The following is a 14,896-nucleotide window of genomic DNA, read 5'->3' on the forward strand; positions in this document are numbered from 1 at the left end:
GTGTGGTTTGTTTGGAGTTGAGGCCTCCTAAAAGGCTGGGAGAAATGTGAAATATATGGGGACTACTTATGAGAACATAGACCATGCTGCACTTGGGAGGGCAGGGTCAAAAGGAAATTGGGAAGGAGGAGGATGAAAACATTTTGTCAGCTAACCAGGCATCTCTGCAGCAATCCTTTCTGATAAACTCTCCATTCTGATACAATGCATAATTGAAAGTTGGGGGTAGGGTTGTGCTGCCCTCATTTACATACACTCAGAAGTTTCAGCCCCCCTTCCTCTTTATTCTCTTCCTTAAATGTTCTCAGAGATTAAGTCTCCAACCCAAATACTTCCTCACTACCATTCAAGTATCATTTACCATGCAGTGATATTTCTTATTGTTGGACCCAAGTTTGCTTCTTTCACCTTTTCTGCATAATTATTAAGAATAACTGCCATTTCTTGAGTGCCAGTTGTGATTATATATTATACATATCCTTATAACAATCCTTACAATATCATGCAATGTATTGTTTTGCAAATAAGGAAATTTAGAAATTCAGTGTACCAATAAGAACGTGGAAGCTCAGAGAAATAAAATGACTTGCTCAAGGGCACATACAGGTCTGTAAGAAATCCATGTCTTTCTACCCACTTCTGCTACCTCTGATTAAAATGCTCCAGCATGAATGAAAAGGATAGTTCCTACTCTCAGTTTAAACCCTGCCAAACTCTACTAGTGCTGTTTTCTGCTCTGGGTTCCTGGGGTGTTCTGTAGTCACTATTGATTTCCTGACTACTGATTTCCTCTAGTCATTACTGAACAATGGATGGGCCATCCATCAGCTGTTCCACAAGTAGCAAATTTTGGGTTTATAACAACTTCATTCCCAAATCAGTGTAAGCCTTAAGGACCTTAAAATGAGAGTCTTTTATAATATTCAGCTCAGGCTCTGAACTTGATCTTTAAGAGTTTTACTATGAAAAAGTATTGTTTTGGAGGCAATAACCCCTTGTCCATAAGAGAAGGCACCGCTTCTCACCCCTTTGGGTGCCTGCCAAGGGAGCCCACTTGCCTACTAGGCATGGGCTGTACAGCCTCGTATTTTTTGGAATTTGATTCCACTGTTGCAGATGCAGTGTGATGCATTTATTTATCTCCCCTCTTTCGTTGACATGGTTTATGAATCTTGTTTCATTTCTGGCTGTAGACCAATAAAAATTAAAAATAACGTATTATAGCATGAAGCCAAAAAGGTAAATAAACATCAGAAAAGAGCCCCCACCCCCATGATTTCTGCAGAGCTACACCTGAGTACCTCTGACTCTTCTGGTAGCTTTTTCACATTGGTGGGAAGAAGGTAGGCCTGATTATATGAATCTAAGAGAATCCTCTCCCAGAACAGTGAACTTCTAGGTAACAGTGCGTCTTTGTAAGAAAGCTAGAGAAAATGTTGAAAGCAAATGTTGAACCCTGATTACCTGGCATCCAACTGATAGCCTTGCCTGGAAACTTTTCCCCCTAGGATACTTTAAGAAGCATTTTTTAAAGTTTAGTTAAAAATAGAGTAGAGCTCTTTGGGTGTTAGGACTCCTGCCCTTCTTCCAGTTCAGTTGTTTTACTTCATGCCCTAATTTTGGGGGTTGTAGTCATAGAAATTGTGCCCGAGTCTCTTGTGATCCCATGGACTGTAGTCTTCCAGGCTCCACTGTCCATGGAATTCTTCAGGCAAGAGTACTGGAGTGGGTAGCCATTCCCTTCTCCAGGGGATCTTCCCTATTCAGGAATCGAACCTTGATTCTCTGCATTACAGGAGGGTTCTTTACTGTCTGAGCCAGACAGCAGAAGCCCTGCAGTCATAGACGTCTACCCCTGGAACAGCAAAACCTTTCGAAATGTCCACTGGACCAGTATTGCTGATATTTTAATGTGCATATGAAACACCTGGCGAACTTGTTAACATGCAAATTCTGATTCAGCAGCTCTGGAACTGGGCTTGAAAGTCTGACTTCCTGCAAGCTCCCAGGTGATGCCCTTACAACTGGTCCATGGACCACATTTTGAGTAAGGAGCTCTAGACACTCCTCTAGATATGATCTTCTGGAGAGGAGGAACCATCTTAACCGTCTTTATATCTCTTGTACCTTGTTATGATACTGTAATGGTGTCCGGTACAGGGCAAACATCTCAAAGTATTTGTTAAATGAAAGAGACAGACAGAGCGAGCTGTTAAGTACATGGTTTGAATTTCAACTTGTATTGAATGCTGGCTCCATCCATAGGTCTTGTGTGATCTTGTGCTTAAACCTTGGCTCCATCTCTATAAGACAAGTATGAAAATAATACCTGACCTCCTGGGATTGCTGGGGAATATTAAACGCAATGCTGTTTGTAGGTTAAGGACTCAAGCTGTACTATCAGCCGGCTTAAGTTCAATCCTGGCTCAATGGGTTAGTTATTAGTAATGTAACTTTAGTCAAGTTACTTGATTTCTCTAAAATGGAGCTTAATTATTGTGAAAAGAGATGAGAAAACTCATAAAGTACTTGGCACAGGGTCTGGCAAGATATGGGAAAGTCTCTAACAAAAGTACAGACCTCTTTCTTTGGCAAGCACATCTTTCTTCTCCAACCAAGTACTGACAAAACTGTTTTAGGTTTGGGGTGATTGTTGGTTATTGTTATCCTAAAGTTGTTGAAATATTCATAGATGATATTAACTGTATCCAGGCAAATAGTCACATATTTTAACATTTATATACTGTTGTTCTCATCTCCATGTATAGTTATTGTTGTTATGACCCAGGAAGCTTGTAACAAAATCTGAGAGTCTCTCCTTAAGATTTTCCTTAATGAGAAACTCTTGTCACTACACACTTGCATCAGCCTTTTTCCTCTTGGTCCCTTGTCTTTCAGAGTTGATGAACTACGTTTGTATCGTTGGGAGGACTCTTGAAAAGTTATCACTTCTTTTCTTCTAATGTCTTTTCTGTACCTTTGGGAAGAAGAAGCCATAACTTCTTCTTATATTCAGTTTTCATGTTGGAAAATTCTTCCCTGGCTTTAATCATTCCTGCTGCAACAGAAGTCTGTTTTCTCCTATTTTCAGTAGAGTTTATCCACCAAATAAGGCTTTGTTCACCTCTCAGTATTCTCTTAAAATACCTGCTGTTTCTGTAATTCTTTCATGTTTTCCATACTCTTTCATACATGCTTTTTTCCTCCTTTTCTCTTTCCTTCGTATAGAAGGTAGTGTTTCAGGGGGACAGCAAGGAAAGGTTATTTAAGTTCAGCTATTCATCTCTTTTGTGTTATGAATCCTCCAGTGAAACACTGTAATGTAGTAAGAACCTGATTGGTGGAGATTAAAATAGGAAGATTATTTTCCCATTGTACAACCCATCCTTAATTGGATTGTTGTTGTTGGTTTATTTTTGGTTTTAAATAACTGCTCTATATTGCTTGCCTCCTTCACATACCTCAGTATAATGCCTGCATCCTTTTTTAAGGCTTTGTCTATTGAAGGTCAGCATGACAGCCACTGTAGATTTTTGTTTTGTTTTGTCCACAGAACAGTTGCCTACCTAAGAGTTGATCGAATTCTGCTTTATGGGTACAGACCGACCCAGCGAAAACTCTTTCTTAATAATACTCTTATCATCCTGAGACCACATGTCAAAGACACCTTCTCCAATAGCCCATTTTTAAGTCAATAAAGAGGTCTTTGCCAGAGGTCAGTGCTTTTTTAACAGGCAATTGCATTTTTAAAATGGTGAGATAACGGAAACTTGTGATAAGCTGCTGACCTAGTTATTATAAATGGACTTTTCCATCATAAAAAGATTGTTTTTGTTATGTGTATGTGCGTTTAAGTTTACAGCAATACAAAGCAAAGATTGAAAAATAAAAAAGAAGAAAATGTGGAAACACCATAAAGAAAATACAGAGACTTTCTTTGAGTACTTCATTCTTTCCAAGCAAGATTTCCCTATAGCCTAAGCCAGTCTAGTTCCTCAGTGGAAGAGGAGCCTTAGGTTTATGGAGGGTTCTTCTGAGTTGCTAATGAGAGGGGCAGGTACATGGAAGAAGGAGTGAGAACATGACGCCACCACTCTGAATGCAAGATTAGTGCTTACTGCCACGGTTGATGCCACAGAAAAATCATATGTAGGTCAGAGTCAGAAAAGTCCAATCAATCTGGAATATCCAGCACACACACAGTGGATGAGGGTCATGAACCAGGCAGGAAAACACTGGCTTAGAGGAGGATGGAGGGGCTCTTGAAGGGAGAGTGCATTCCTAGTGGTACTGTTTTTCAGTCTCTGTTCTCCGAATGCCCTGGTCCTATCTCCATCCTCACAGCCTCTTGGGAAGACCATTCAGAATAGCAGGGGAAGCTAAGATTGAACAGCGAGGCCAAATCAAATTCTGCAGTACCTGGAATTTGCAGGCCAAGCAATTTGTTCTGAAAACTTTTTCAGTAGGAGCGCTAGTAAAGATTTTTGGGAGAACCTATTAAGCTTGGCTGCATAAAGTAGACGGAAAGAGGCAGAATCGGGAGGCACTTGAGGCAGAATGTGTTTTAATAAGCTTCTTCATGGTTCCTCATCGCAACAGCTCTGCAAGTCCCATGCATTATTTTCCTCCTGTGGAAGCGTTGCAGCAGGGAGCTAGCAGGCATGCAGGGGCCTCTTCTTCCTCCCCTTCCGCTGCAGCCTCTGACCCTGCGGAATGCCCCTGCATCCTGGTGCCTTGATCCATTTTTCTCTGTCAGCTTTCTGCCCCAAGTCTGGGGTGCACGGGCAGGCCAGGAGCTTAGACCTGCCATAACAGGAGGCTTATTGGTGTTTGCTTTAGTTGATTTGAAAATGTTGGGGATTTTCCCCTTTATTTAAAAATAGTGAAAATTCTCTTTGGAAAGCAAGTCCCTCCACAAGAAAGGCAAACGGGACCTTCTGGATAATGATTTGGCAGACTTAAGTTGGTTGTTAAAATTAATCTGATTACATGCAGTCTTTTATTTAACAGCAGCACTCAATATGAGTCCATTTCATTTTGGCAAGTCCAGCACCCCCGTTTCCTTGGGCTGCCAGGATGAAAAGGAAGGCTGCTCTCCCTTGTCCCTCTCCAGCCAGATCTGTAAACCGCAGTTCTGTGGAAAGATTTAAAATGTTAAGGGTGAAAGAAGGGCCAAGGTTAGAGTACTGTCAGGTGGGTCTCCAGAGAAGTGGCTTTCTTTATGTCATTCTCTTGCTAAGACCCTGCCATGCTATTTCCCAGACCTCAGCCTTTAAGATTCCTCTGGCTGATCCCACCCAGTAATGGTTTTTCCTTTTCTGGCTCCCTTATCTCATCTCCGTTTTGCATGATCTGATGTTCCTGTTCTGGTGTTTCGGTCCGTTGTTGTCGTTCAGTCACTAAGTTGTGTCCAACTCTTTGTGACCCATGGACTGCAACGCGCTAGGCTTCCCTGTCCTTTACTCTCAGAGTTGACTCAAACTCATGTCCATTGAGTCAGTTGATGCCATCCAGCATTCTCATCCTCTGCCTCCCCCTTCTCCTGCCCTCAATCTTTACCAGTATCAGGGTCTTTTCCAATGAGTTGGCTCTTTGCGTCAGGTGACCAAAGTATTTGAACTTCAGCTTCAGCATCAGTCCTTCCAACGAACTGGTTTGATCTCCTTGGACTCTCAAGGGTCTTCTCCAGCACCACAATTTGAAAACATCAATTCTTCGGCACTCAGCCTTCTTTATGGTCTCATATCCATACAGGACTGTAGGAAATGCTCCTCAACTGGAACAGCACCTCCTGTGTTTCAGGAGACCAAGGTTTTCTTCACTTCCTTTTCATTTCTGACAGTCACCAGACAGGTCCTAGGCAAATGCAGATGCTGAAGGAAATAAACCACAGATTGTGTTGCTCATAGCAGGTGGTGGCCTCAGGGGAGGTTCATAGTTTGTATGTTGCTTGCCTTTGGTTTATCCAGGTGAAAAAAGGAAACCTGAAGAATATGGTTTGAAGCAAACCTCAAGATGAAAGAGGTAGATAAATAAAACCAACATTGATGATATATATCTTTCATTAAAAAATGGTTTATTGTGAAATACAGCTTCATTCAGAAAAGCATCTGAAAATGTATAGTTCAAAAATACATGCTTCTTTAAAATAGTCTAGTTCAAGTGTCTTTATATTTATTAGTGAAAAATTCATGGATTAGTTCTTACTAAAACCAGATAATTAAATTTCCAGAAAAGCCAGAAAGAATTCCTAACATGTTTTACTCTTACATGTAGCAGTTTACTTATGGGTGAACTTTTCCTTGACAATAGCACTTCTTTTTTTAATGGGAAATTTTTTAAATTAGAAATTTAAGCCATAAAGTTCTAGTGTTAATCCCAATAATATATTTGCTGGTTCTTAGAGCATTCTGATTGCCTCCTTCTGTATGTTTTGTATATACTTGACTCTACTCAGCCTGTCTGAATCTTCCCCAGATTCAGAAAGTGTTCCTTTCATTCTGTGCCTGGAGCTGTACACGTGCTCTCATCTAACTGTCCCAGTAACACTGTGAGATAATGCAATAGTGTCATTCCCATTTCACAGATGAGGAAACTGGGGTAGCATACTCATGCCCTCAGAACAAGTGAGGATTGAACTCAAGTTCTGAATCCCTCTAAGCCCTAACTCTGCCCCTGACCATGGACCATATGCCCTTCCTCCTCTACCATAATTTCCTCATCTGAACTCCTATGGGCTAGTGTCTACATCACTTACGACACATCTCCACGCCTCCCACATTGCCCATATATAAGCAGGTGCTAAAGTAATGTTTCATGGGGAAAGAGTTATTTTCCATTTTTGCAGGGGTGAGAGGAGGGAATTCCTGTGTAATAACTTTGTACTCCAAGAATGTGAGCTTATGAAGAGACCTGTCTCCAGTATTCTTTTTAAATGCCCGCTTTATAGTATTTTTGACATTATGTAATGTTCCATTAGAGAAAAATCTATATAAAAGTTAACTTGCATTGCATAGAGTGTTTTAATTTATTGGTATTAAAATTACCCAAAATTTATAACTCTTTTTGACTTAGAGTTGTCTTTTGTTTCCTCTAAAGATGAGCATCTACTGTTTGCATTGTTTGGTACTAAGTAGAGTGAGGGATGTAAAAAGGAATGAGGCAAAGTGTCTGCTCTTGGAGCACTTTTAGTTTATTAGGTAAAACAAGAATGTGAGCAACTAATCCTGACAAAAATTAAAAGCAGCCATGAAATTAAAAGACGCTTGCTCCTTGGAAGAAAAGCTATGACAAATCTAGACAGCGTATTAAAAAGCAGAAACATTACTTTACCAACAAAGGTCCATAATGTCAAAGCTATGGTTTTTCCAGTAGTCATATATGGTTGTGAAAGTTGGACCATAAAGAAGGCTGAGCATTGAAGAATTAATGCTTTTGAGTTGTGGTGCTGGAGAAGACTCTTGAGTGTCCCTCGGAAAGCAAAGAGACCAAGCCAGTCAGTCCGAAAGGAAATCAAGCCCAAATATTCATTGAAAGGACTGATGCTGAAGCTGAAGCTCCAATACTTTGGCCACCTGATGCGTAGTGCTGACTTATTGGAAAAGACTTTGATGCTGGGAAGGATTGAGGGCAGGAGGAGAAGGGAACAACAGAGGATGAGATGGTTGGATGGCATCACCAACTCAATGGGTATGAGTTTGAGCAAACTCCAGGAGATGGTGAAGGACAGGGAAGCCTAGTGTGCTGCAGTCCATGGGTCACAAAGAATGGGACACAACTTAGTGATTGAACAACAAGAACAATCCTGACCAAAGAAAAACAGACAAGCTAGTGAGAGCAGTTGGATAGGACGATAAACTCTTAGATAACTGATTGATAACTTTTCATGCATGATGTTTTGGTAAATAATAAATCATTCAGTCATGATGTTAAGCTCCCAAGTCATTATAATGAGATTAAATCATTATGCCTCTCTTTACAGCAAGTTTATTTCTGATCGTGAAAGTAGAAGAAGTCTCACGAACAGCCACTTGGAAAAAAAGAAATGTGATGACTATGTAAGTGTCATTTTAATAAAGTTTGCTTATTTTTTAAATTATGATAATTGCAACAGATGTTTTTGATTTCATTCAGCATAGTACCGAAAGCATAGCTATTTACTCACCAAGACATTCCTCGGAGCCTGTGTATTCTCTCCTGAAACCCATTTGAAAAAATAACTAGACCACGAAGAAAGAATTCCTTGAGTTTCATTTCCCTGTTGGTTCCTGATAGTGCTTTAAAGGCTTTGGAGTGATGATCTTTCTGGAGGACTGTTTTGTTTAGTGTGACTGTGTCTCTGTTCAGATTCCAGGAACGACCTCCTTGGGCATGTCTGTTTTTAACCTAAGCAACGCCATTATGGGCAGTGGGATTTTAGGACTCGCCTTTGCCCTGGCAAACACTGGAATCCTACTTTTTCTGTGAGTGTTGACACAGCCATACTTTCCATTTAAAAACTGCATTTTCTGTATGTTTCTGTTCATACCCAGAAGACATTGGAAATATTTTTAAATGGTTCTTATTTCTTTTTATGTTTTACTAGCTTGACTAAGTTAATGCATACTTTTGTATTGTTTGTTTGAATGGTTTTTTTCCAAGAAGCCCCTAATGTTTGTATACCTAAGAAAATAGAAGATCGTTTTATTAATCAAAAATACCAAAATAAGCACTTGTGAAAAGGATAAAAGATTTGAAAATAGCACTTGTATTTTTGGACTCTTGACTTGTCACCTTAAATCTCAGCTAAATGGTGAAAATATTAAGAGGTATTTAATCCATCCAGTCACCACTTTGGCATTTGAATTGCTGTGGGACATGAACTATATCCAAAGGTAACTGCAACTTTGTTTGTAAGAAATATTCAAGAAGCACAGAAGTTTTCAGTGTTTTAAAGATGAGAAAATAGGGTGTACTTTCCCCCTGAGATTCAGTGAAAAGAAAATGGACAGTTTTCTTTCACAATAAGTTCATCTCAAACCGTTGAAGAAGACTTTCTGCAAATGTACAGAGGGCTTAATTTCAGTTGGAATGAGATGGCAGATCATAGAAATCATCATTTATACCAGGAAAATTCCTACCCAGTCTGATTCCCCTCTTGCACCTCAGAGGAGTATCAGTGGTGCTCTGCCTGATGAGGCTGGTACAAAATGCTCTTCTCCTGGGATCTTGCCTTTTTGCCCCTGACGACACTCCCACTGTTCATTGGGTTTGCCCAATTGTCCTCATTGTTGTATCCATCATTTCTTTGGAAGCAGTTCCGAAAAGACTACTAACCCTGCACATTGTGTTTATTTCTTTAGAAAAACTTAGACAACTGTGACAGAAGTACATTGCTACCCATCCCACTACTCAGGCATCAAAACTGCCCATCCAGGCTGTGCTATAGGGATTAATATTCTTACTTTTGTGTGTAAACCCACTAGAGGTGTCCTTCCTAGAATCAGAGCAGCTCTGCATAGGACAGTGAATCTAATATGTTGCCTTCCTTTTGTCAGCCTGATTCAGGAAACCCTCTTCTCTTTATTGCCCAGACTGAATCTTCCTAGGTGGTCTTTCTGTGTATGTATATCTTGAGCCAAGTGCCAGGTTTTAAAATGACAGAAGTTGAACAAAATGTTTCTATGGTGATATTTTTTTTTGTATATGTGAAACTCTGACCCTGTGAGGATACCATAGATGGAGTTTGAGTAGCTGCATTTGTGATTTTCAGTGCATTGACATGAAACACCTGACTGCTAGTCTCTCCTTCTAAATGGTTGTGTAGTCCAGTCTTAGCTACTGTGAGCTGGAATTCCCTATGCTTTGAAGCAAGAAAATTGCACTAGAAAAAACCTCACAACCCTATTTACCTCCAAAACCCTATGGTTCTGTGAAAATTTTCAGTTATTCCAAAGCTGGAAATAAGTTTGGTTCAGATGTAAGTGTTTTACATTGATTTCTTTCGTTTTAGCTATTGTAATATACAAAGTGTCAATTCTTTAATAAGGATAATGAGAAAACTCTTGTGGCTTATACTGTATGTCAGGAACTACTCAGAGTGTTTTATGCTGAGTCCTGACAAGTCTATGAGGCAGGTACCACTGTCAGTTCCCAGTTTTACAGATAAGGGAACTGATGCTTGGAGCTGCTGCTGCTAAGTCGCTTCAGTCGTGTCCGGCTCTGTGCGACCCCATGGACAGAAGCTCACCAGGCTCCCCCGTCCCTGGGATTCTCCAGGCAAGAACACTGGAGTGGGTTGCCATTTCCTTCTGCAATGCATGAAAGTGAAAAGTGAAAGGGAAGTCACTCAGTTGTGTCCGACTCTTAGCGACCCCATGGACTGCAGCCCACCAGGTTCCTCCATCCATGGAATTTTCCAGGCAAGAGTACTGGAGTGGGCTGCCATTGCCTTCTCCAGATGCTTGGAGAGTATAGACTTTTATTCTGGAATCTCTTTGTCACCATCCTGGTAATTCCCTCCTTCTTTCTTCTCTGCTAGATCCTTTGTTCCCTGTATTTTCATTTCTTGCTGTTTCTGGATTTACTTCCTTGCTTTTGCTGCTGAGAAGGGTAAATAGAAATAAAATTTCTGAGACCTTCATATCTGAAAAATATTTTTATTCTGCCTTCATCATTGATTGGTAGTTTGGCTAGATATAAACTCTCTATTGGCAGTCATTTTCCTTCCTAATTTGGAAGGCATTGCTTCATTCTTTCCTAGTTTTTTTCTGTTATGAAGTCACAAATGCTTCTGATTCCAGATCTTTTATATATAGCCAGGGCTTTTGTTTTTATTTTGTCTTTCCTGGAAACTTGCCAAATCGCTTTGTTCCTAATGTTCTGCAGTTTCACAGTGATGTGTCTTGCTATGCATCTCTTTTCATCCATTGTCTCAGGCAACTGGTACAGCTTTTCTCTTAGAAATTCATGGTCTTCAGTTCTGGAACATCTTCTTACACTGTTGTCTTGATGAATTTGTTCCTGCTTTTTCTCTTTTTCTCTCTTTCTAAAACTGGTACCAAGATTTTAGACCTTCTGGACTAGCCCTCTAACTTTTTATTCTTTTCTTTATTTAATTTGTGTACTTTTTCACTGTACTTTCTGGGATACGCCATCAAGTTTTTCTCCAACTCTTTACTGAGTGTTTTATTTCTTCTTATTTTTTATTTACAGGAGGTTTTAAACCCTCTTTGAATGTTCCTTTTTTTATATTATTTTTTTTCTGTTTTATGATTTCATTGTTTTCCCTGAGGATTCTGGTGATCATTTTTCTCTATTTTGGAAAATTTCGAACACCAGGTAGAGAATCTGAAAGCTTCCCTTGTTCCCTTTATCTCATGACCCTGCTTGTTTACTCAGCCCCTTTCCCAGGTTGTTGTGAAGCAAATCCAAGCCATCATTTCATTAAAAAATATTTCAGTTATTTCACTAATATATAGGGGCTGTAAAACATAATCATAATATGTCATATCCCAAAAATTAACCACAGTCCCTTAATATCATCAAATATCAAAACAATATTTAAATTGCTCTGATTATCTCATTTTTAAAAAAACAATTGGATTGTTCACATCAATACTCAAATAAGGTCCATATCGTACAAACGTTTGGTATGTGATTTAAGTCTCTGAGTTTGTAGGCCCCCCATTCTCTTCTGTCCTCTTCTGTGCAATTTATTTGTTGAAACTAAGACATTGGTCCTATAGAATTTCTATAATCTGAGTTCTGCTGATTGTCCTCTTGTGATGAAAGTTGACTTTTCTGTTTTGGACTCTTTCATTTTAGAATCTTTCCTTAGATGTCAGGGTTTTCCCTCTCTGTCTGCTGTATTCAAGAATTGCCTGGGGGTGGGGGGAGAACGAGGCTAATTGAAATCTGGTATACGTGAGTGGGGCTTGTTGGAAATAGCTTAACTAAAGATGCTGTCAGTAGCCCTTTTCTTGGGGAACCAGCCATGTCAGTTTCTCCTTGGCTGTTCACATCACCCAGAGATCTTCCTGTAAGGCCTGGGCCATCTTTGCCATTGCTGCCATCTTTCTGGGGACCAAGTAGAGGGAAATGGCTTGGGAGAATATCTCTGTGCATGTGTGCACCCAATCCTGATTTTCATTGCAGTACCCGTCCCCCACAAGTTGTGCTGGGCCTCTCACTTGGAGACTTACAGTTTATGCTTTTCAGGGAATATATTTATATATCTTTTGCTTAGATGGGAGAGGAGCAGTCCGCTCAATTTACAGAGTAGATACCTGGTCTGAGGAATGTAGCTATTTCTTGAAGTTTGACAGATCCTCTTTATTTTAGCTCATCAGGTCCACTGTTGTCCACTTCCAGTAATGCTACCAGGGCCTTTTGGGAATTCTGTGGTATAAACCGGCTTGGCTTTCTCCACTGCAAATTTAAGTTTCAGATCTGTCTGCTTTCCAGCTTCTGAAACTTTGTAATTGTCTCTTCTCTCCTATTCTTGCTATCCTAGCAGTTTTGTGCCTTTTGAAAAAAAAAATCCCTTTACAGGTTTATTGGGGCAGGGGAAGCAGGAGTAAATTCTAGTGTTCCATCAACCATTCCTGAAATGTGGCTGATTTTTAGTTACACTGGTTCAGGGATAAGTCTTGTCTTATGACTCTTCAGCTTCTGATTGAGGCAAAGACTTAGATAAAGGTGACTTTTATAGTTGTAGGAAGATCTGCTCTGGATAAAACCATTATAGGTTATTTGGTTCTTTGCAAGATCCATGAATAGCCAGAACCACACACCAAATCTTCAGGGTAAAGCTCATGAAGGTAGTTGTAAAGAGACCCAAACTTACAAGTTTTTCACAGAATACAGAACGCTCCTACCTCAGAACAAGGGCTCACTCTGTGTTGTAAAACCAGCTGGTCCCACAGCTGCTCAAAGCCAAGAAGCAGTTGGCAGGATGAAGATAATTCATGTGGTACAGGGCCCTGTTCCAGACTTATTGGCCAATGCCGAGAATGAGTCCAAGCCTGCCCAGGCTTCTTTAGAAAAGCAGCTGGGAAGGCTCCTCTGTGTCTCACTGAGGCTGGGTGCTGGACTCTTCACTGGGGTCATCTGGAAACTTGCTGGGGTGATTGCTCTTTCTTGGATGAGATTGGGGCTTATTTGGGGGACCTGACTATAATGGCTATCATTCATGTTTAAAGCACATCTGATTCAGTTAGATTCAGTGAATTCTGCCCTATTATAAGAATACTGTGAGGATTTGTGCTATCCAAAGCCTTTCTGAGGCCTTATATTGGCATCTTAAGAAACAGGAAATATGGTCACGGGGAATCTCAGCTTATAGTTGTTCCAGATGTATATATTCTCTGTTAAAAAGTATATACATATAATGGGGCTGTTCCCTGAAGCAGCAGTTTGGGGATGTGCTGAAGCACAGTGTGAAGGTGTGAGTTGCTCAGTCGTATCCAACTTTTTGCAGTTCCGTGGACTGTAGCCTCTGTCTGTGGAATTCTCCTGGCAAGAATACTGGAGTCATTGCCATTCCCTTCTCCAGGGAATCTTCCCTACTCAGGGACTGAACCCAGAACTCCCACATTGCAGGCAGAATCTTTACCATCTGAGCCACCAGGGAAGCCCGTCAAAGTAAGGGTGAGATGCTTCTGTCGAATCGAGTTTTCCTAAGAGTGGGGTCCAAGGGAAAGGCAATGGATGCTGAAGAAATCTCTCTGCGCTGTATCCTCCTCCTCTCTTGCTAATCTCTTTGCACAGCTTCCCCATAACTTCATCATAGCAAAAGTAGGGATTAAAAGTAAATATTAGCATGGAAGAATGATGGCTTTTGTTTGGTTTGCTATTTCACATTACCATCTCCCAAAACAGGAAAGTTGCATTTTCTGAAGATTTCTATTATAGGCCTACATTTTGTAGAAAATTAATCTCTGAAGAGCATGTCATCTCCTCACTGTGCCAGGTGAATGAGAGGTTAATTACACTATATAGAAGCTGATAAAGTAATAAATGCTTTATATTTTTCCTTAACTTCTTAGCATGTATTATTATTAATTATGTAACCTTTAAGTTTAAAACCATGAGAAAGAAGAATGTAATTCATGATATTCCTAGGAGCTCAAAAAGATATCACAGTTTATTGTAAACACTGAGTTTGTAAACTGTCTGTTCAGAATGATCATTGTGAAATAACATTCTAATCTGTATGGAATAATAATTTAAATTTTATTTTGGTTGATTATTACTCCTGCCTATTTTTGGTGTTTTCCGTTTTCTGTCTCACTTAGGTAGTGGTGATGAGAATAAAAAAGATAATGTGTCTAAAAGCACAGTTTGAAAAGTGACATGCAAGAAGACATGTATTCAATAATAACGACCCCATCAGGCTCCTTTTAGAAACTAATGAGTGTGAGTATAGACGGGCAGGGGAGATGGAGAGATAACCAGGAGTGCCTGGTACATAGTAACACTCTGTACTGAGCATTTGCTAAAGTATTGACTAGGTAGCTACTAAATAGTAAGTAACATTTGTTGAACCGTAACTATACATACCATATTATCTCATCTAATCCCCACAGCACCACTATGAAGTAAATATTACCCCCACTTTAGTGATGAAGTAACTGATATTTAATAACACCTTAGAAAGTAGGGGGGCCAGAGTTGCATTCAGGAAGTCTTGACTCTAGAAGCTGAGTGACCTAAAGCACTGTACCACCTTTTAGTGATGCCTTCAGAAGCCAAACTTACATTATTAATGTACTTCTTGAGACAAATCTTATTCTTATCAATGGGCACTTGCAAGTATATCCCTTAACTCTTAAAAACCACCTTGTAAAATCAGACAGTATTCTTGAACCACTTGACTGCTGTCCCACCAAGAACCATCACCCACCTTTTTTGTAAT

General features: G+C 40.0%; 1 protein-coding gene across 7 annotated transcripts in view; it reads left to right on the top strand.

Annotated features, from left to right (window-relative positions):
- Positions 1-14,896, top strand: part of SLC38A1 (solute carrier family 38 member 1) — a 71,155-nt gene that overhangs the window by 19,477 nt on the left and 36,782 nt on the right. For all 7 annotated transcript variants that reach the window (XR_006337571.1, XM_043886313.1, XM_043886305.1 and 4 more), the window contains 2 exons: positions 7,982-8,057; positions 8,347-8,462. Coding sequence is in view for 6 of the 7 variants with exons in the window: in XM_043886313.1 (XP_043742248.1) it covers positions 7,982-8,057; positions 8,347-8,462 (192 nt within the window). In the remaining variant the exon portion in view is untranslated. The remainder of the gene's footprint in view (positions 1-7,981; positions 8,058-8,346; positions 8,463-14,896) is intronic.

This window comes from Cervus elaphus, chromosome 3, assembly GCF_910594005.1.
Source record: "Cervus elaphus chromosome 3, mCerEla1.1, whole genome shotgun sequence".
Taxonomy (NCBI): Eukaryota; Metazoa; Chordata; class Mammalia; order Artiodactyla; family Cervidae; genus Cervus; species Cervus elaphus.